The sequence below is a fragment of the Pongo abelii genome, chromosome Y (assembly GCF_028885655.2).
Source record: "Pongo abelii isolate AG06213 chromosome Y, NHGRI_mPonAbe1-v2.0_pri, whole genome shotgun sequence".
NCBI classification, from domain to species: domain Eukaryota; kingdom Metazoa; phylum Chordata; class Mammalia; order Primates; family Hominidae; genus Pongo; species Pongo abelii.
The window spans coordinates 3,599,319-3,620,675 of NC_072009.2; the positions used below are offsets into that span (position 1 = coordinate 3,599,319).

General features: G+C 42.1%; 1 protein-coding gene across 4 annotated transcripts in view; it reads right to left on the reverse strand.

Annotated features, from left to right (window-relative positions):
- Nucleotides 1-838: 838 nt before the first annotated feature.
- LOC129053374 (glycogenin-2-like) overlaps nt 839-21,357 on the reverse strand; it is a 37,964-nt gene continuing 17,445 nt past the window's right edge. For 3 of the 4 annotated variants that reach the window (XM_063721490.1, XM_063721491.1, XM_063721489.1), the window contains 5 exons: nt 15,121-15,295; nt 12,633-12,795; nt 10,877-11,003; nt 7,023-7,245; nt 839-5,539 (listed from right to left, as the gene is read on the reverse strand). In XM_063721490.1, coding sequence (XP_063577560.1) covers nt 5,282-5,539; nt 7,023-7,245; nt 10,877-11,003; nt 12,633-12,795; nt 15,121-15,295 — 946 coding nt within the window. In that variant the 3' untranslated portion in view covers nt 839-5,281. The remainder of the gene's footprint in view (nt 5,540-7,022; nt 7,246-10,876; nt 11,004-12,632; nt 12,796-15,120; nt 15,296-21,357) is intronic. The other variant, XM_054545404.2, reaches the window with a different exon arrangement.

Below are 21,357 nucleotides of genomic sequence, written 5' to 3' on the forward strand. Positions count from 1 at the left end.
GTTTTTGAAGCCCATTGGTGGGCATGACAGTGGGGTGGAGGGAGGGGTGAGTCTGGGCATAGTCCCTGAGATGGGAGATCCAGGTTCTGCAATCACTTTTGAGAACTGCTTAAATACCCTAAACAAAGTACGCTCAGCCCAGCTGGGGGTCATTTCCCCTCATCTTACCCTTGGCCTTGAGCTCATGCTCAAACAGACAGCAGAAGGGCCACCTACTGTCCCCAGCACTACCGAGACAGGGACAGCTTCTACCTGCAAGGGTGATCTTCATCTCCTCCTGGGTCTTGTTCTGGGCCCTGGAAAATGGCGATTCTCCAATTCTTGAGATTTTTTTCCCACCCTCCTCCTTTCTACAGTTATTGCCCCTTGAGGATGGAGTGGGGATTTGGAGCCACACCAAAAATATCCAAAGGACACTGAAGTCTCTCACTGTGGATGAAACCAGCTGATGGTCTTCTCATGGCTGCTGGCTGTTCAACATACTTTTTTTAAAAAACAATTACTTTTTAAAACTTGGTACATAATAATTGTACATATTGATGGGGTAAACAGGGATGGTTCAATACCTACAATATTCAGTGATCCTGTCAGGGTAATTAGCATATCCATCATGTCAAATACATATCATTTCTTTCTTCTGGGAACATACAATATCCTCTTTCCAGCTATTTGAAACTATAGATTACAATTGGCTATAGTCATCCTACAGGGCCACAGAACATCAACATATTCCTCTTGTCTAGCTGTAATTTTGTATCCTTTAGGAAATCTCTCCCTATCTTCTCCTTCCCCCACCTTTCCCAGTCTCTAGTACACTCTTTTCTACTTTTTACTTGTATTTTTGGTTTTTTTTTTTGAGACAGGGTCTTGCTCTGCTGCCCAGGCTGGAGTGCAGCGGCATGATCTCGGCTCACTGCAGCCTCGACCTCCCAGGTTCAAGCAATTCTCCCACCTCAGCCTTGCGAGTAGCTGGGACCACCAGCAAGTACCACACACCCAGCTAATTTTTGTGTTTTTTTTTTGTAGAGACAGGGTTTTGTATGTTGCTCAGGCTGGTCTCAAACTCCTGATCTCAAGCAGTCATCCTGCCTCAGCCTCCCAAAATGCATGGATTACAGGAGTGAGCCACTGTGCCTGGCCTTACTTTTTACTTCAGTGAGATTAAATTTTTTTAGCTTCCACAGATAAGTGAGAACATGTGGTGTTTAACTTTCTATTTCTGGCTTATTTCACCTACTATAGTGTCCTCTATTTCCACCCATGTTGCTGCAAATGATGAATTTCCTTCTTTTTTATGGTTGAATAGTATTCCATGGTATATCTATACACAGTATTTTCTTTATCCATTCATCCTTTGACAAACACTTAGGTTCAATCTGTATCTTGCCTGTTGTGAATTAACTGCAAAGACATGGACAGGGGGCAGATGTCCCTTCAATATACTAATTTCCTTTCCTTCGGATAAATGCCCAGTGGTATGATGGCCGGATCATGTGGTAGTTCTATTTGCAGTTTCTTGAGGAACCTTCATACTCTTCTCCATCCTGGTTGTGCTTATTTTTAATCCCCATCAACAGTGGAGAAGAGTTCCCCTTTCTCCACATCTTCACCAGCACTGGATATTTTTTGTCTTTTTGGTAACAGACACCACCTAACTGGGGTGAAATGAACATGCTTTTGTGTCCTTGCTAATCTCCTTGGGCATCAAGGCAGGATGATCCTCAATTCTGTCATCACAATTCTCTCCATGAGCTTTCCTCAGAAGCCCCAATCCCTCCACGGGAAAGTCTCTCCTTGGTTTGGCTTGACTGGCTCTGATTGAAATGTGGCTCATGGACAGACAAACATGAAGCTACATATCTATTCTTTAAGTTGCCACCTCATCAACAATTATGAATCCAAAGCAAAAGAGAAGTGACTTATGTCAAGAAAAATCCACGGCAACAATTCCATCAAGATTAATATGAATTGAACATGACGGGCGCTGTTTTAGAGAAACCAGAGTGCTAAGTGCTCTCACTCTGGAAATGGTTCAGTTTTTGCAGAGATTGGCATGGCTATAACTTGGGCTGGAGCTAGGACTGAAGCATCCTGACTGTTTTCCCTTTTGGAGTCTCCAGAAAATCACTGTTTGCCCTGGGAAGCTGCTTTTCAGGGGCTGTGACAATCCCTGGAAATCCCTCGAGGGGCTGAAGAGTGGAGAATACACACTTGCTTCTGAAAGAGGGTGGCTGCCCTTACGAACGAGGCAGTGCCCACCATGGTTCAGAATAAACTTTTAAGAATGCTTTTAATGGCCAGACGTGGTGGCTCATAATTGTAATCCCAGAACTTTGGGAGGCTAAGGCAGGTGGATCACTTGAAGTCAAGAGTTCAACAACAGCCTGGCCAACGTGGTGAAACCCAGTCTTTACTAAAAATACAAAAAACAGTCAGGTGTGGTGGCTCATGCCTGTCCACCTACTCAGGAGGCCGAGGCAGGAGACTTGCTTGGACTCGGGCGGTGATGGTTGCAGTGAGCTGCTGAGATCGCGCCATTGCACTTCCGCCTGGGCAATCGATACTCCATCTCAAAACAAAATTTAAAAAAAGAAGAATGATTTTAAGATCATTTGCAAAAACACATCCTTTAAAATGATCCTTAGTCAGAGAAACCTCAGGCCACAGTTTGCAAAACCACTAATGTACAAGATTCAGTGACAGAATAAGATTAAAATTACACAACCAGAAATCAGAAAGATGGTTTGAAAACCGTTTTCTGAGGACTCAATAGAGTCTTGTGAAGAAAATAAATCTTGGAACCCCAATATCACTAAGCAGGGAAAAGCCCAGCTGGGAGCTGAGCTGCTTAGGGCCTCTGCCTCCCATTCTATTCAGTACCCCCTCTGCTCACTGAGATAAACGCATATCTGATTGCCTCCTTTGGAAAGGCCAATGAGAAACTCAAAAAAAATGCAACCATTTGCCTCTATCTACTTATGACCCAGAAGCCCCTGCCCCACTCTGGAAGCCTCGCCCACGGAAAGACGAGTTGTCCCGCCTTTCTGGACTTAACCAATGTACTTCTTACACATATTGATACCTCATGTCTCTCCAAAATGTATAAAACCAAGCTGTGCCCCAACCACCTTGGGCACATGTCGTTCAGGACCTCCTGGCTGTTGTCACGGGTGTGTCCTTAATCTTGGCAAAATACACCTCCTAAATTTATTTATTTGAAGCATTCAATAATATTTCTTTTTTAGGAGAGGAGTTTGAGCATTCAATTATTTTCAACACACATCAACAGGGGATCAAAGTTCCCCTTTATTGGCATTAAGGTGCTGTAATGCAAATAAAAGCATGAGGCTTGAATGCCACAGCATTCTTGGATACTCTTTGGTTTACAGTCTAAACTTGGTTGCCTACTAAACATTTAATGTAAATGCAATTTTTCCTTAGACATCCTGATATGAGCATGGCTCAGCACGACTGCAGCCATTTTGCACATCATGTAAGAGCTCAACCAATGGGATTCTTCACAATCCAGCAGGCACAAGCAGACACCCTTGACTTTACTCACATGAGGCACATCCTGGGGCCAGACCCAGGCTATGGCAAGCTCAGGGCACACCACAAGGAATGAAAAACCAGAAAAGTGAATTTTACACCTCCTCAGTCTTTACCAACTGAACCTAAACATCTTTTCAGTGTGTTTGGGTCAATGTGAAGTCACCACTCCAACATTATTAATGCATAAAGTTGCCAGAGCATAATTTATGCCATAGTACAGTGAAGCGTGTGGTGTCTTCCATAGCAATGTGTGCAAAATTTAAAGGTCATTTGTTTATAAGCAACAAGAAACGGCTCTTCCAGAGCTATCTGAAATATATAGAAAAGAACCACTTTCCTTCAGCCCAGTCCCCAGATCCTTCCCTAAGTATGATCTCAAAATAATTCTGTGACAAACTTGTTAGGATGAGCAGTAAAGATTTAAAACAAGAAATCCTTTTTTTTTTTTTTGAGACAGTGTCTAGCTCTGTCACCCAGGCTGGAGGGCAGTGGTGAGATCCTAGCTCACTACAGCCTCGACCTCCAAGTCTCAAGCGTTCCTCCTGCCTCAGCCCCCCAAGCAGCTGGGACTGCAGGTGCACACATCCACACCCAGCTAAGTTTTTTACTTTCTTAGTAGAGATGAGGTCTCAGTGTGTTGCCGGCTGGTCTCGAACTCCTGGGCTCAAGCAATCCTCCCACCTCAGCCTTCCAAAGTGTTAGGATTACAGGTATGAGTCATCATGCCTGGCCCCAAGAAATCTTTAAACACAAGATATTATTCCAAAATATTCGCCGAGAAATTGGAGCTGGAGAAATGACAGCCTCCATTATTTGTTTTGCAACTAAGGTGTACTTTCATTTTTCTTTGATGGGGACAAAGTGCTGCAGACTCAGCCTTAATAAACACAACTGTACAGGTCAACATTCATTTGAACATTAAACCCCAGCAGGAATTCATCTTCACTTCAACTGCTGTTCAAGTCAGGGGTTCAGCTGAAACCTCTCAGGATGCATAGCCAGGCAGCTGGGTCAAAGGGGCACTGACAGAAGCCTCACTTTTCCAACCTGAAAGAGCTCTGGCTGCCCCAGAATCTGTAAACTCCGTGAGACTGAGCATCTGTCTCCATGTGGCATCAGTTTTTTGAGGCTGCTGTATAAGAAACGGACACAAACTCGGTGGCTTTACACCAAGGCAGACTGGCCATCTGATAGTTTTGGGGGCCAGAGTCCAGTGGACTAAAATCAAGGTGTCAACAGGGTTGGTTCCTTCTTGAGGACCTGGGGGAGAATCCATTTCCTGCCTTCTCTGGCTTCTGGAGGCCTCCATATTCCCTGGCTCGTGGCCTCCTCTTCCATCTTCAAAGCCAGCAGCCCAGTGTCTTCCAGTCCCCTCTCTCTGGCCTCTGCTTCCAGCTTCACACTCCTTCTCTGACCTTCACACTTCTGCCTTCTTCTTTGAAGGGAGATTTATGATGACTAAGAGCCCACTCCCATAATCCAAGAACATACATCCCCAGCTCAAGGTCTCTCATTTAATCACAACTGCAAACTCCCTTTTGCCACAAAAGATGACATTTACAGGTCCTGGGGATTGGGGCATAGACATCTTTCTGCAGGTGAGCTTGATTCGGTGTGCCATAATGCAAATAAATGCAGGAGCCTTGAATGCCACAGCAAACTAAAGACCAGCCTTTCCCCTCCATCTCCCCTCCCCAGAGAGCCAGGGAAGCCAGCTCTCTCTGCTCTCTCACCGCGAGCCAGTGTCTGACTCACCATCACACCTGCGAGGAATGCAGGTACTTACATCTTCTGAAAGGCATCCTTCAGGTAGGGACAGGGTCTCATCCACTACCTCGGTTGGCTCTGGAAGGCCCTGAGCAGGCTGGTTAAAACCCAGTGGTGAATTTGCACATGGCACGCCAGCACTGGGTGTTGAATTTTCACACGGCTCTCCAACACCAGATGCTGAATCTGCACACGGCACCCCCACATCACTGGGGCAAAGCTGCACAAAAACAGACACATGGAGTGAGTCTTCCCTTTGTCTCCTCAGTTCACCTGCTGTCCTGGGGGGCGGGTGGGGCCCTGTGTAGCGAGGGTTCCCAGCTCCCATCTGCCAGTCATTAAATAATTGTCCTAAATGTTTTCTTTCTCAGAACCGTTTGACACTAAGCCTTAAAATTCCCTCCTATGCAATCCAGTACTTAGTCATCCAGTACTTAGTAATCTAGTACTTACTAATCCAGTACTTAGTAATCCAGTACTTAGCAAAACGCCCAGCAGGAAATATGTGGCAAGTCAATGTTTGTGAAGTGACTACAAATAAACGTCCACTTGCTAGTGTCACTCGGTGAGAGATATATTCAGCGGTCCTTAAAAAGTAGCCTAGATCCACCCAAATAAAAAACCATACTAAAAATTAAAATAGGGATTCTTTTCAATTTCCCAGGCAATGCATGTGCTGATAGCAGACTCTGGTGTACTAGCAAATACTCTAGTTAAAAGAAAAAAAAAGAGGCTGGGTTTGGTGGTTCATGCCTGTAATCCCAGCACTTTGGGAGGCCAAGGCAGGTGGATCACTTGAGGTCAGGGCTTCAAGACCAGCCTGGCCAACATGGCAAAACCCTGTCTCCACTAAAAGTACAAAAATTAGCTGAGTGTGGTGGTGGGCACCTGTAATCCCAGCCACTTGGTAGGCTGAGGCAGGAGAATCATTTGAACCCGGGAGGCAGAGGTTGCAGTGAGTCAAGATCACGTCACTGCACTCCAGCCTGGGTAACAGAGCAAGACTGTCTCAAAAAACAAACAAACAAACAAACAAAACTCTAGTTTTCTTTACTCTAGTAAAAAAAAATACTCTGATACTCTAGTACAAATGCTCTGGTAAAAAAATAAATATATAAATAAATAAATAAGCTCAAGTTTTTTTTACTTTAGTGAAAAAAGTCATTAGGAATAAAAAGTTTGCTGAGTCCTAATTGCAAAAGGTCTTCTGCAAGGCAGATGCAGTCCACATTCAACACACTGCAGATACGCTATGATTTAGCACATCTAGGGGCTATCATTATATTTTCTGAAATCAAGTTGACGTCAATCAAAAATTTACAAAATCCTCTTCAGACACTTCCTCCAATTGCTATCTCAAATGACAGTTTCAAGTGGAAAATGTTGACCCGAATGACATCGTAATCAGTCATTGTGAACCACTTGTCCATGAGTGTTTCTTACTCTGATGAGGATGGCTAATTTCAATAACCTATTTCTGCACCAGGCCTGTAAATCAAAACAGGATCTCCACTCATTAGGCATTCTCTATTTTGAGCTAAAACAAAAATTTTTTTAAAAGGTGCTTGCTTCTCAGTATTCTTTTCCATGAACTACAGCATTTAGACAAAAAAGGGGTGTTTCAAAAAAAACCACGCCAGACCTTGGTGACAAGGATGTTCTCCTCGTCCTCAGCTATGGGTTTTAAGGAATCCCCCACTTACTGTGTGACCAGGAGATGCGCGTGCTTCCCCTGCTTGGACACTTTTATGCAGGGGCAACACGTTGTTCTGGTAGATCGTCCACCAGAGATGAAGGAATGCCACCTGGTGCTGGGTGCTGGACGCTGAGCCCTGCTCCAACACTGAGCCACTCTGTGGATTGTACTTGTAGTTCCAAGGGTTTGTGGACCCCAAAAAGTGGAAGACCTTTGCACTGGAACCGAATCTGAGAAGGAAAGAGAAGGCATTCTGATTTCCACTCAGATGTGATAAAAGACACCCAGAAAGCATCCAACTACCATGGGACTCCTCAAAGACTGCCTATGAAGGCTTGTCCCAAAGGGTTTCCATTATTGATTATTATTATTGATGATACCACTACTATCACCATACTAATCAATATATAATCAATAATAATATACTACTACTTCCAATGCAGCAATCAATATATGATCAACAATAATAGACTACTACTGTCAACATAGTAATCTATATATATAACAATACACTATTATCAATGCAGTAATCAATATATGATCAATAACAACACAATCTTACTATCCATGTAATAATCACTATGTGATCAATAATAATGTACTATTATTATCAACACAGTACTCAATATATAATCAATAATAATCTAACACTATGAGTAATCAATATATAATAATATACTACAATTAGCATAGTAATCAATATATAATCAATAGTAACATACTACTACTATCAATTCAGTAATCAATATGTGATAAATAATAAACTATCACTATAGTAATCAATATATAATCAATAATTATATACTGGTACTATCAATGTAGTAATCAATATATAAGCAATAATACCATACTACTACCATCAAGATAGTAATCAATATATAATCAATAATACTACTCCACTACTATCAGCACAGTAGTAGTAAGTTTCATTTGCAGTTATTTTGCATAGATATGTTTTTTAAATCAGTTTTTGTAGTTATTTTATTTTCTATATATCAAGAAACAAAATTGTAATCCATTGAGGTTTTTTCCCAAAATGGGAAAAATAAATCAAAAACCCAAAGTACAGCAGCCCAAATCATCTTATCCTTAAAATGGCAGGGACCAAAAAAAAAAACCTTTTACAGTGGTTAATGTAAGTGGCAAGGCAACTGGCTTTTTTTCTCTTTTACATGATTCTAAATTTTCCCCTTGCCAACTTTTTTTTTTTTTTTTTTTTGTTTTGAGATGGAATCTTGCTCTTATTGCCTGGGCTGGAGTGCAATGGTGCGATCTTGGCTCACCATAGTCTCTGCCTCCGGGGTCCAAGTGATTCTCCTGCCTCAGCCTCTCGAGTAGCTGGGATTACAGACATACGCCACCACATCTGGCTAATTTTGTATTTTTAGTAGAGATGGGGTTTCTCCATGTTGGTCACGCTGGTCTTGAACTCCCAACCTCAGGTGATCCGCCCACCTCAGCCTCCCAAAATGTGGGATTACAGGCATGAACCACCGCGCCTGGCCTACCCCCACCAACTTTTTTGTTGTTCGTCATCACCATTCTCCAGGAGCGTTTTTAAATATTTTTTTTTGTTTGATCACCTCCTCATGAAATAGGAATACAAAAGTCACATGACATATCTATGTTCTGTACATTACATCTGTGATTATACATTAAAAAAATAAAAAGATTTCACTCTCAAGAATCAATTTCTCTTCCTTAGGGACACTGTGTCCTCTGTAGAGAATGCAGACTCTAGAATTATTCATTCCCAAGGTGATTCTCAGACTCTCTATTTTCATTTATAGTCATATCTTCTGGAGCAGTGAATTTCACAGCTTCTGGTCCCCTCACCTTTGACCCTCTTAGGAACCCAAAGAGCTTTGTCTGTGGATTCTTTCTTTTTTTTTTATCCTGAGCTGAGGCTTGCTCTGTCGCCCAGGTTGAAGTATAGTGGCATGATCTCAGCTCACTGCAAACTCGACCTCCCAGGCTCAACTGAGCCTCCCTCCTCAGCCTCCCGAGTGGCTGAGACTAGCGGTGTGTGACACCACGTTTGGCTAATGTTTTGGGGGTTTTTTTGTAGAGACAGGGTTTCACCATGTTGCGCAGGCTGGTCTCGAACTCCTGAGCTCAAGTGATTGGCTTCCCAAAGGGCTGGAATAACAGGCGTGAGCTACTGTGCCCGGCCATGTCCCTATGGATTCTCTCGCTCCATAACTGAGATTAAAACTGAGAAATTTGAAAACGTATTTATCAACCACTTTGAAAAACCAATCCATTATGCAGTAACACAAATTTCTTAATTTTTCATTAAAAAAACTCTACATTTAAAATATCATTGTGAGAAGAGGGCCATCCATTTTCCCAAGAGGCAACAGCTGGTTCCTCCTAACTCTGTCTGTGTTCAGGGTATTACCTTATCACATGCCATGTTGTGTCTGTAAAATCCCAGCACAGACTCACAAGAAAATGGCAGTGAAAAGGGAAAAAAATCACATCTTCAAATTCTTTTTTTTTTTGAGATGGAGTCTCGCTCTGCAGCCCAGGCTGGAGTGCAGTGGCGTGATCTCGGCTCACTGCAAGCTCCGCCTCCCGGATTCACACCATGCTTCTGCCTCAGCCTCCTGAGTAGCTGGGACTACCACCATGCCTGCCACCATGCCCAGCTAATTTTTTTGTATTTTTTTAGTAGAGACAGGGTTTCACCGTGTTAGCCAGGATGATCTCAATCTCCTGACCTCATGATCCGCCTGCCTCAGCCTCCGAAAGTGCTGGGATTACAGGCGTGAGCCACCACGGCCATCCTGAATTCTTTTTTTAAAGTAGTTATGACTTTGAAGAACTGAACAAGTTGTGGAGTCAGGATTCCTTAGGCCACACTTTGGGAATCATTGTCATAGAGCCTTGACTACCTATCATTTACAGCAATAAGCAAGCAGGAAATGAGACGTGTGTGTGTTTCTGTGTGTGTATATAGCTAGATAGATCTATGTACTAATATATCGATAGATGTCTAGATCTAGACAGATGGATAGATGCCTATATACAGATCTAGATCTAGATAGATAGATCTATACAGAGAGAGATCTACATCTAGATACATCGATACAGAGAGATATATAGATCCATATATATACATAAATATCTAGATAGATCTAAATAGATATTCAGATATAGATATACAGATCTACGTATATAGATATCTGAATCTAGATAGATAGATATAGATAGATATCTATATAGATGAAGATCTAAATCTAGATAGATATCTAGATACATAGATATCTAGTACTAGATAGAGAAATATAAATATCTATCTACAGATGTAGATCTAAATAGATATCTAGATCAAGATAGATAGATAGATATCTAGGTCTATATAGATACACAAATATCTACATAGATATATAGATTAGATAGATCAATGTATATAGGTATCTAGATCTACATAGATATAGATAGATACATACATAGATATATGGATCTGTGTATACAGATAGATATCCAGATCTAGATAGATAGATAGATAAATAGATTTCTAGGCCTATATAGATAACTATATAGACAGATAGATACAGACAGATAAGCCATTAAGATCTAGGTAGATAGACACATAGATATAGATATCTATCTATACAGATGAATAGATACTTAGATCTTAGATAACTAGATAAATCTACCTATCTAGATACCTAGATATCTATCTACATAGATAGATATCTAAATAGATAGATATATAGACAGGCAGGCAGGCAGACAGACAGCCAGACAGACAGAGTTTTTAAATATGCCGACAGCTGGTATATCTTCCAGGAAGGAAGGTGGATCGATCGGTAGCAGCAGATCTGGCAGGATTCGCCAGGGTGGAGAACTTACTGCTTGAAGGCAGGGCTGTAAGTGTACATCATGTTACTACTCAAGTTATAGAAGAACGGCAGGTGCTTGTGGATGTTGGCCGTCGACCAGTTCCTGAAGAAACTATTCAGTAAGCCTTGGTCTGCCCCTGCATATGGAGCAAACACAAAAGCAGGTTAGCAAAGTATGGCTTGGTCCACTCCAAGAATGCGAGATGTGCCTGAAGCTCTCAATGTAAACACTTGCCTTCAGGGTTACTAATTCCATTTCTTCTGTCTGCCAGCTGCACACATTCTCTTGGTTCTCAGAAAGGACTGATAAACCAAGCAACTGATAAAAATAAGTGCATATTCCCTCCAAAATTCTCCACCAGGAGCCCCCAGAATGAATGCTAAAATTGCATATGGAGTCCAAAGCACTCCACTGGTCCCCTAATGAATTCTCCCTGGTAGTGACAATACTTTTCCCATCATTTTTGCCAGTTTTATTAACTCTTTTCCTTTACCTAGAGGCAATTCTTCACTGATCCAGTATTTTCTTTTACTTTACAAATATTCCAGCACATTTCCTCTCTACTGACACCCATTTGAACAAATACCTGGCTTCAGGTTGCCTCAATTTAATTCTCCCCTATAGTCTACCAGGGGTCAGCCAACTACACTCTGTGCAAGTTTTTGTAAAGAAAGTTTTATTGGGACACTGCCATGCTCTTTTCTTTTTCTTTGAGACAGGGTCTTACTCTGTCGCCCTGACTGGAGTGCAGTGGTGCAATCATAGCTCAATGTAGCCTTGAACTCCTGAGCTCAGCTGCTGCTCCCAATTCAGCCTCTCAGAGCTTGGGGACTATAGGTGCCAGCATCACATCCAGCTTATTTTTGTATTTTTTGTAGAGATGGGGTCTTGCCATGTTGCCTAGGCTGGTCTTGAACTCCTGGTCTCAAGCCATCTGCCCACACTGGTCTTGAACTCCTGGCCTCAGGCAATCTGTCTGACCTGGCCTCCCAAAGTGCTGGGATTACAGGCATAAGCCACCATGGCCAGCCCATATTCAATGCCAAGTACAGTTATGCAACACATAAGTGCTTCAGTCAAAGACAGACCATACATATGACGGTGGTCCCATAAGATTTTATACTGTATTTTCACTGGACCTTTGTGATGTTTAGATGTGTTTAGAACCACAGATACTTCCCATTATGTTACAACTGCCTACAACATTCAGTACAGTTACATGCTATATGGGTTTGTAGCCTAGGAGGAATAGGCTTTACCCTCCAGCCTAGGTATACAGTAGGCTATATCATCTAGGTGTGTGTAGATACACTCTAGGATGTTCATACAATGACAAAATCACTTAACAACACATTTCTCAGACTGCATCCCTGTCATTAAGCAAGGTGTGACTGTATGGTCAACGGCTGACTTTGTGTTACATCTGCAGAGTTGAGTGTATGCAACAGAGACCATAAGGCATGCAACTCTGAAAATAGTTACTATCCAGCCCTTTAGAGAAGGATTTGCTCATCTATTTTATATGACTGGATTGTCGAACCGTTCTTTCTACTCAGCAAGGACATTTCCAATGGTTCTCTCAACTGCATATTTCCTTATGAGCATCCTGATCTCTTCCTACACCCCTGACTGGCCATATTCTTCAATTCCCACGTCGGTCTTCAAGTGGTCATTCCCAGATATGGGGAAACGGGGTGAGGCTGCGATGCGGGTCCAGGCAGCAGTCCCGTTCTCTTCCCCAAGCGTCCGGGCTGCCCTGACTTACCGTCAAAGCTGACGTGTTCCATAGTGTGCTGCAGCAGGAGTTTATGCGTGTGGAGAGAAGGCTGGAAGACAAACACCCCGCTATTGAAGCAATCTGGCCATCCAGGGTCCGGGGCCGCAGAAAACTCTCCCCTGTCGAACAGCTCATCGACATTGGACAGCACCTGGTGAAGCAAAACACACAGAACCTGCCTTAATGCTTCTTTTACCTATGCTTTTTTTTTTTTTTTTTTTTTGACAGAATTTCACTCTGTTGCCTAGGCTGAAGTGCAGTGGTATAGTCTCGGCTCACTGCAGCCCTCCTGGGTTCAAGCAATCCCCCCACCTCAGCCTCCTGAGGTGAGATTACAGGCACCCACCACCATGCCCGGCTAATTTTTGTATTTTTAGTAAAGATGGGGTTTCACTGTGTTGGCCAGGCTGGTGTCGAACTCCTGGCCTCAAATGATCCGCCCACCTTGACCTCCCAAAGTGTTGGAATTACAGGCGTAAGCCACTGCGCCCGGCCAATGCTTCTTTTTGTAAAGGCACGTTGACTTTACAAAATAATACAGTAGGGACTTTAGGATGGGCCTGGAAATGCTTGGTTGTTGGAAACCTGTGTCCAGTTTTTTTTTTGTTTTTTTTTTGAGTAACTCTTTTAAGACTTTGACAGTTATACTCAAAGGAGAAACGTTTGTGAGAAAGACTGCTCTGTGGCTGATTCAAGTGGTTGAAGTAATACTCAGAAATTATTTCCTCAAGGTTCTTAAAATCCTCCCTGAAATTCTCTTAATTGTATATTCTTAACACATTAGCAAATGTCAGCAATGACATTACAGAAACTCATACACACAAAGGTCAACAGAATGTAATTAATTGCCTTGTAGAGCTTGACAATTAATTTCAATTCTTTTTAATGCAGTGATTCCCAACATTTTTGGCAATAGGGACTGGTTTCTGGGAAGACAATTTTTCCACAATGATGGTGGGAGGATGGTTCCAGGATGATTCTATTACTATTATATTGTAATATATAATGAAATAATGCTACAACTCACCATCATGTAGAATCAGTGGGAGCCCCGAGCTTGCTTTCCTGCAACTAGACAGACCCATCTGGGGGTGATGGGAGACAGTGACAGATCATTAGGCATTAGATTCTCATAAGGAGGGCACTACCTAGATCCCTCACATGAAACAGGTCGTAATAGGGTTCGCATCCCTACGAGAATGTAACGCTGCTGCTGATCTGACAGGAGGTGGTGCTTAGGTGGTAATACCAGAGATGGGAAGTGACTGTAAATACATATGAAGCTTCACTCACCTGCCCACCACTCACCTTCCTGTTGTGTGGCTTGGTTCCCAGCAGACACGTACCTGTCTATGGCCCCAGGGGTTGGGGAACCCCTGCTTTAACATATACTGATTTTCCAAATGATGCAACATTATCCTGATTATCATTGTTGGTTTCTTCTTTCTCCAGACCTGCTTTTACTTAACCAAGACAATCCAGAACTGACTTCTAACACTCCAACTTCATTTTCCATTTTAATTTTCAATGGCTGTTTTTGAAAATGCCCACCATGGGTTTCTACACTGTAGGTCACTAGCCCAAATGGCAATTTGGAGATGCCACAGCTTAAGAGGCCAGGTGTATCAGTCCAATCAGGACCATATAATTCAATATACAATCATGCGAAAGTTTTTTTCTCTTTCTTTTCTTTTTTTTGAAACAGGGTCTTGCTATGTTGCTTAAGGTGGAGTGCAGTCACATGATCTCGGCTCACTGCAACCTCCACCTCCCAAGTTCAAGTGATTCTCATGCCTCAGCCTCCCGAATAGCTGGGATTACAGGTATGCATCAGTATGCCTGGTTAATTTTTGTATTTTTTGTAGAGACAGGGCTTCACCATGTTGCCCAGGTTGGTCTCAAACTCCTGGCCTCAAGTAATCCACCCACCTCAGCATCCCAAAGTGCTGAGATTACAGGCATGAGCCACTGCGCCCAGCCACAAGTTTTTCCCTAATGATTCTATTTTGTGTGTGTAAAATACTGTGGTTATAATTCATTCCTGGGGTAGGAACATGTCTTCCAATCCCCCGTTCTCTTCAGCCAGGTCTAGCACAGTGCTCAGGGGTATGTTATGTCTGATTGTAACAGACTGAATATCTGTGTTAGAAATGGAAATGCATGTGACCTCACAGGAATCTACCAGTAAGAGTTGACAGCCTGGCCAGCATGGTGAAACCCCATCTGTACAAAAATACAAAAATTAACCGGGCATGAGGGTGGGTGCCAATAATCACAGCTACTAGGGAGGCTGAGGTGGGAGAATCGCGTGAACCTGGAGGTGGAGCTTGCAGTGAGCCGAAATCATGCCATTACACTCCAGCCTGGGCAACAGAGCGAGACACTTGGTCTCAAAAAAAAAAAAAGTTGACAGCCTGCTTAAGGATAGAGATGTGGTCTTGGAGGGTTTCCTATCAAGCAGAGAGTCTTCACTCACCGGAGTGTCTGCATCCTGGAAGACACACTTGCCGTAGTGAGTGAGAGTCCAACAGTGAAGCTTGGTGAGCGTGAGCCTGAGCTCAGGTCTCTTCAAAAAGGTAAGATGGATGTAGTCTGCACTATCGATGAGATTCACTTCAATGACTTCATCAAACACCTTCAAGAGGACGACCCTAGAACAGGCATGTGCCAAATAGTAGGACAGCGGTGAATATTTAGCATAGAACTACCTCCTCCTTCAAGAGGGTGCTGTTTTGCTGCTCACAAATATGGAACACAGAGCGAATCTTCACAGCCCTCACTGTGGTCTCCATGCTCACAGCACATTTCCCCGGAGGGCTTAGAGCTGTGCACACCGTCCACTTGTGCTCAAAAGCCTATGCATGCTTGAATGCAAATGTCAATGGTGTGAAACCCCACTGGACCGGAAGAATTAGTATATTACTTTAGTAATGTACCTGAGCTAAATGACTGAAGCTTTAGGGGTCCATAGAAACCACCACAATTTGTATGACATTTTGAAGTGAATTAAGTATCTTTGAACATGCTTCTTCAACAGCTAGTGTTATATTTTTTAATCAACACAAAGCACAATGATTACTCTAAGTTCATTATTTTCATATTCATATATTTAAAGTCATGCAAGGCGTGGCGCGGTGGCTTACGCCTGTAATCCCAGCACTTTGGGAGGCCAAGGCAGCCAGATCACTTAAGGTCAGGAGTTCAAGATCAGCCTGGCCAGCATGGTGAAACCCCTTCTCTACTAAAAATACAAAAATTAGCCAGGTGGGGTGGCGCCTGTAGTCCCAGCTACTCAAAAGGCTGAGGCAGGAGAATCGCTTGACCCCAGGAGGCAGAGGTTGCAGTGAGCTGATACTGCACTCCAGCCTGGGTCACAGAGCAAGACTCCATCTCAAAAAAAAAAAAACTTAAATTAGCCAGGCGTGGTGGTAGGCACCTGTAATTCCTGCTATTCAGAAGGCTGAGGCAAGAGAATCGCTTGAACCCAGAAGGTGGAGGTTGCAGTGAGCCAAGATGGCACCCCTGCACTCCAGCCTGGGTGACAGACTGAGACTCTGTCTCAAAAAACAAACAAAACATAAAGTCAGGTAAGCGGCAATTTCCCTGTCAAAATTACTGGCTGCCAAATTTACACCTTTTTTTCAGCTGTACCTTTTGATATTTAGAATTTTTAAATTCCTGTGAAGTAGATTTTGTAGAATGTAATACGTTCACTGTGTTTGTGAAGCAATATATAATGGTATAATTTATGTGTGTAAACTGAATGCTTGGGCTTTCAATACAGTATTCATATAAAGCAATAAATATTAATGTTATGAAAAAGAGATGCATGCATACTTGAAAAATGTGACAAATTGAACAGAACTGTCTTAAGATGCATGCACTTGGGCCATCTCTTAGGAAGACAGCTTCTCTCTGTAAACTGCAGAGGCACAGAAATGTAAATGCTGAGCTGGTAGAAACTAACAGATATCCATAACAATCTCTATTAGTTTTTACTTTCTGTATTCAAAACTTACATTATTAGTTATACAAGTTTGAGACTCAAAGCTTGAAAGACTACATTTTATCAAAGTGAGATTTGCTCTGTTCCATTTATTTATTTATTTTTGCTTAAATCCCACTTCACCATACTCTGGAACATATTGGGATGACAGAAAAATTAAGCAAGTGCTAGAAAAAAGATGGGGGCATGTTGAAAGAATATAGGGGGCCAACTAGGAGAAGCACCCAATTGTCAAAGCTGAAATAATGTAATCAATAACAAAAAACAACAAGCCTAAAATATGAAATATTCATGAGTCTACACTAATATAAGTTTTTTTTTTTTTTTTTTTTTTTTTTTTTGGATACAGGGTCTCTCTCTGTTATCCAGGCTAGAGATCAGTGGTGCAGTCATAGCTCATTGCAGCCTCAAATGTCTGGGCTGAAGTGGTCTTCCCACCTCAGCCTCCCAAGTAACTGGGACTACAAGTGCACGCCACCATGCCCAGCTAATTTTTTGTATGTTTTAGTAGAAACAGGGTTTCACCATGTTTACAAAGCTTGTCTCGAACTAATGGGCTCAAGTAATCTGCCTGCCTCAGTCTCCCAAAGTGTTGAGATTACAGGCATGAGCCACCACACCTGGCCTAATATAGCTATCGAATAAACAAATATGTGAGAAAGAGGGGGCAGGTTTAATTTACAACATAATTTCCAGTAACTGAAATAGAAGGAATGAGGGAAGTCGAAAATCACGATTAGGCAAACACTACAGTAACAACTGCCGCAGAAAAGACTCACTGATTTTTAGAGAAGAAACAGACTGTGTAATGTCCATCCCAAGATATTTATTGATTACTAAAAGAAAAAAAAAATTACCGTGGAGAACTCCAACAAACACTACTTAATCCAGGTGATCAAATTTAACATCATCAGGACAAGACAAAGACATCATGCCCTCCATAACATGACACACTGAAAACTTTCATCAATTCTGATCATTTTTTGCCAAAAGCGCATAACGTCAATCTAATCATGAGAAAACACAGGACAAAACCAAACTGAAGCCTGGGCACAGTGGCTCAAGTCAGTAATCCCAGCACCTTGGGAGGCCGAGGCAAGTGGATCACCTGACATCAGCAGTTTGAGACCAGCCTGGCCAACAAGATGAAACCCCAACTCTACTAAAAATACAAAAATTAGCCAGGTGCAGTGGCAGGCGCCCCTAATACCAGCTACACTGGAAGCTGAGGCATGAGAATTGCTTGAACCTGGGAGGCAGACCTTGCAGTGAGCCGAGATCTCGCCACTGCACTCCAGCCTGAGGGACAGAGCAAGACTCTGTCTTAAAAAAAAAAAAAAAAAAAACTGAAGAGCAATCTATAAAATAATTGACCATTACCTAGATTGGATAGTGGAACAGAATTATATCACATGCATCCATTTATTTTCAATCTTTTTTTGTTTGTTTTTAATTAAGCTGCCTCCTACACTACTGTATGTCTGGATTTTATGTTTATTTTCTCATTCAGAAAGTCTATCTTTTTTAAAAGGAATTTTAATCCATCCATGTTTATTATGATCACAGTTATATTTGGATTGAGTCCTGAAGTTTCATTTTATATTATTTTCCCTTTTTTACGTGTATCAGACTTTCTTCTTCTTCAGCGTAATTCTTTCCCACCCATCTCTGATTGCATGAATCAGGTTTTCTTCAATCCATGCATTTCCCATTAAGGTTCTGAAACTTGTACACATCTTTTCTAGTTTTCTGGTGGTAACATCGTTTCAACTGTCAGCACACATACTTAAGCTTATATTTTCTATCAAATATAAAGATAGTCATTATCTATGTCTTCTTCCCAGGCAAAACAAAAACATGAACAAATGCATTCTCTCTTTTTTCTCTGCTCTTTCAATTACCTCTCATGTGAAATGTTAATTCCAGATTATTTTTGTAACTATGCATTAACACATTCAGACATAACTCCGTTTTATACATTTATTTATTCAGTACTGCTTTCTGTGTGCTCTCTTCTATTTTTATTATTATTATTATTAATTTGAGACAGGTTCTTGCTCTGTCACCTAGGCTGGAGTGCAGTGGTGTAATCATAGCTCACTGCCGTGTCAATCTGCCAGGCTCAAGTGATCCTCCCGCCTCAGCCTCCTGAGTAGCTGGGACTACAGGCATGTGCCACTACACTCGGCAATTTTTAAAAATTTTTTAGTAGAGTTGAGACCCCACTATGTTGTCCAGGCTGGTGTTAAACTCCTGGACTCAAGCGATCCTCCCACCTCAGCCTCCCAAAATGCTGTGGTTACAGGCATAAGCCACTGTGCTTGGCTACTCTTACCTTTCTTGGATTCACATTCCATTTTGCTGGAGTCAGTCAACTAACTTTTTCCTCAAAGGTCTTGAGGGATAACATTTTTAATGTTTGCAAATTTGAAAAGCCTTTGTTTTACTTTCAAATTACAGTACCAAAGCTGAATACAGAACTTTCATTTAAAAGTTATCTTGCACCAGAATTTTGAGACATCAATTGTCTCAACCAGATTGATACAGAAAGGCATTTGGGATTTTTCTTCATTTTTGATGCTCTGAAATTTTACCACTTTGTATCTATATTTGAGCTTTCTTCATCCACTCTGCTCAATATCAGGAACACTGTCAATCTAAGCTTTTTCTCAGAGCTGAAATATAACAGGAGTTTCTCTTTCTTTCTTTCTTTCTCTTTCTCTTTCTTCCTTTCTTTCTCTCTTTCTCTCTTTCTCTTTCTTTCTTTTTTTTTTCTCTATTTGACAGATATTGAAGCTCTCGGATCTTTTCTATCTCTTAGCATTTCTCTTGGACTCGACATTTATTTGTAAGATTTCACTGCTCTGTATTCAAGGTAACTATTTCTCTGAAAAAGTACCCTTCCTTCAGCAAATCTCCCTCTGCTTTTGGCCCAGTTATTTATGGAATTTATGGCATCTTCACCACAGTTGCGTAAAGATCTGGGCCGGGGGAGGACAAGAGAAACAGCACTCCACCTCACTACAAATGGCACTGCCATTTATGTCCTTACATCTTTGTGTTCAGCTCTGCTCATTTCCCTAAAATAAACTCCTGGAAGCAGAATTATGTTTCATGAATACGATTAGTCTAAAGCTATAAACGCAGCTCCTGGCATGGTTTCCCTACAAGATCACTCCATAACACACTTGTACCACACAGCCTGGGGGAGGGGCGATCTCCCACCACCCACACCCCTGGTCATTTATGGTCATTGCTCACTGCTGGTCTTCCACTGCCCTGACCACTGCAGAGCGCCATCCCTCAATTCTCCCCATGACTGCGAAATATATAATAAAAGGTCCTACAAAACCTCAACCCAACCTGCAACACTGAACCTTCCCACGATTTCTGCCACATTGTTTCTGAATATTTTAAAGTTCCTCTTGAGTAAACCTTAAGTCTACTTTGACATAGGCAGGCAATAAGTAATAATCACATGATGGAAAATGCAGCATCCATCCCCTCAAGCATTTATCCTTTGTGTTACAAGCAATTCAATTATACTCTTTAACAGCATTTTTCTATCCCCCCGCCGGCTTTTGAAGTAAAATGGGGAACTTGCTGGGTGTACTATGTGCACCTTTCCACTCATTGGTGCATTTTTGGACTTAATATGGTCAGGCTTTTTTTTTGTTTCTTTCTTTTTAATACAGTCTCGCTCTGTCATTCAGGCTGGAGTGCAGTGGCATGATCTGGGCTCACTGCAACCTCTGCCTCCCAGGTTCAAGCTTCTCCCGCCTCAGCCTTCTGAGTAGCTGGAATTACAGGCACCACCACGCCTGGCTATTGTTTTTTGTATTTTTAGTAAAGATGCAGTTTCACCATGTTGGTCAGGCTGGTCTTGAACTCCTAACCTCAAGTGATCCAACTGCCTCGGCCTCCTAAAGTTCTGGGATTACAGGCGTGAGGCACCGCACCCGGCTGGTTTCTCCTGTTTAATACCTATTTTTGTATTTGTCTGTCTTTGCTTCTGGCATGCTAGAGACGAGCCCGTGCAAACCCCTCAAGTATTTTAGGAGTTATCTGCATGTGATGGACAATAAGAACCTCTCCATTATAATATTGTAAATGTGGCCCTCAGTTTGTTTTATCTTTAACACATACTATCTCTGACACACAGCAGTTCTGGTGTCCTCTTCCGACTTATTTAATTTACAACAGCATTTCCAGCTTTCAGATGAACAAAACATCCACCTGCATCAATATGTGGAGATATTTTTAGCTGTCAGAACTGCCAACTCCTGCTGGCATCTGGTGGGCGGAGCTCAGGGATGCTGCTTAACACCCTACAGTACACACAACACCCCACCACATGGAACCCTCCAGTCCCAGATAGCAGCAGTGCTGAGAAACTTTCATCTATTTCCTTCTAAGATTTTTCTATGTTTTAAATGTTTACCTCTATTTTACAATATGTGTTTTTGTTTTTTTGTTTGTTTGTTTTTAAGACAGTCTTGCTCTGTCACCCAGGCTGGAGCACAGTGGTGCCATCTTGACTCACTGCAATCTTAACCTCCTGGGTTCAAGCGGTTCTCCTGCCTCACCCTCCCAAGTAGCTGGGATTACGGGTGATTACCACCACACCCAGCTAATTTTTTTTTTTTTTTTTTTTTTTGTATTTTTAGTAGAGACGGAGTTTCACCATGTTGGCCAGGCTGGACTCCA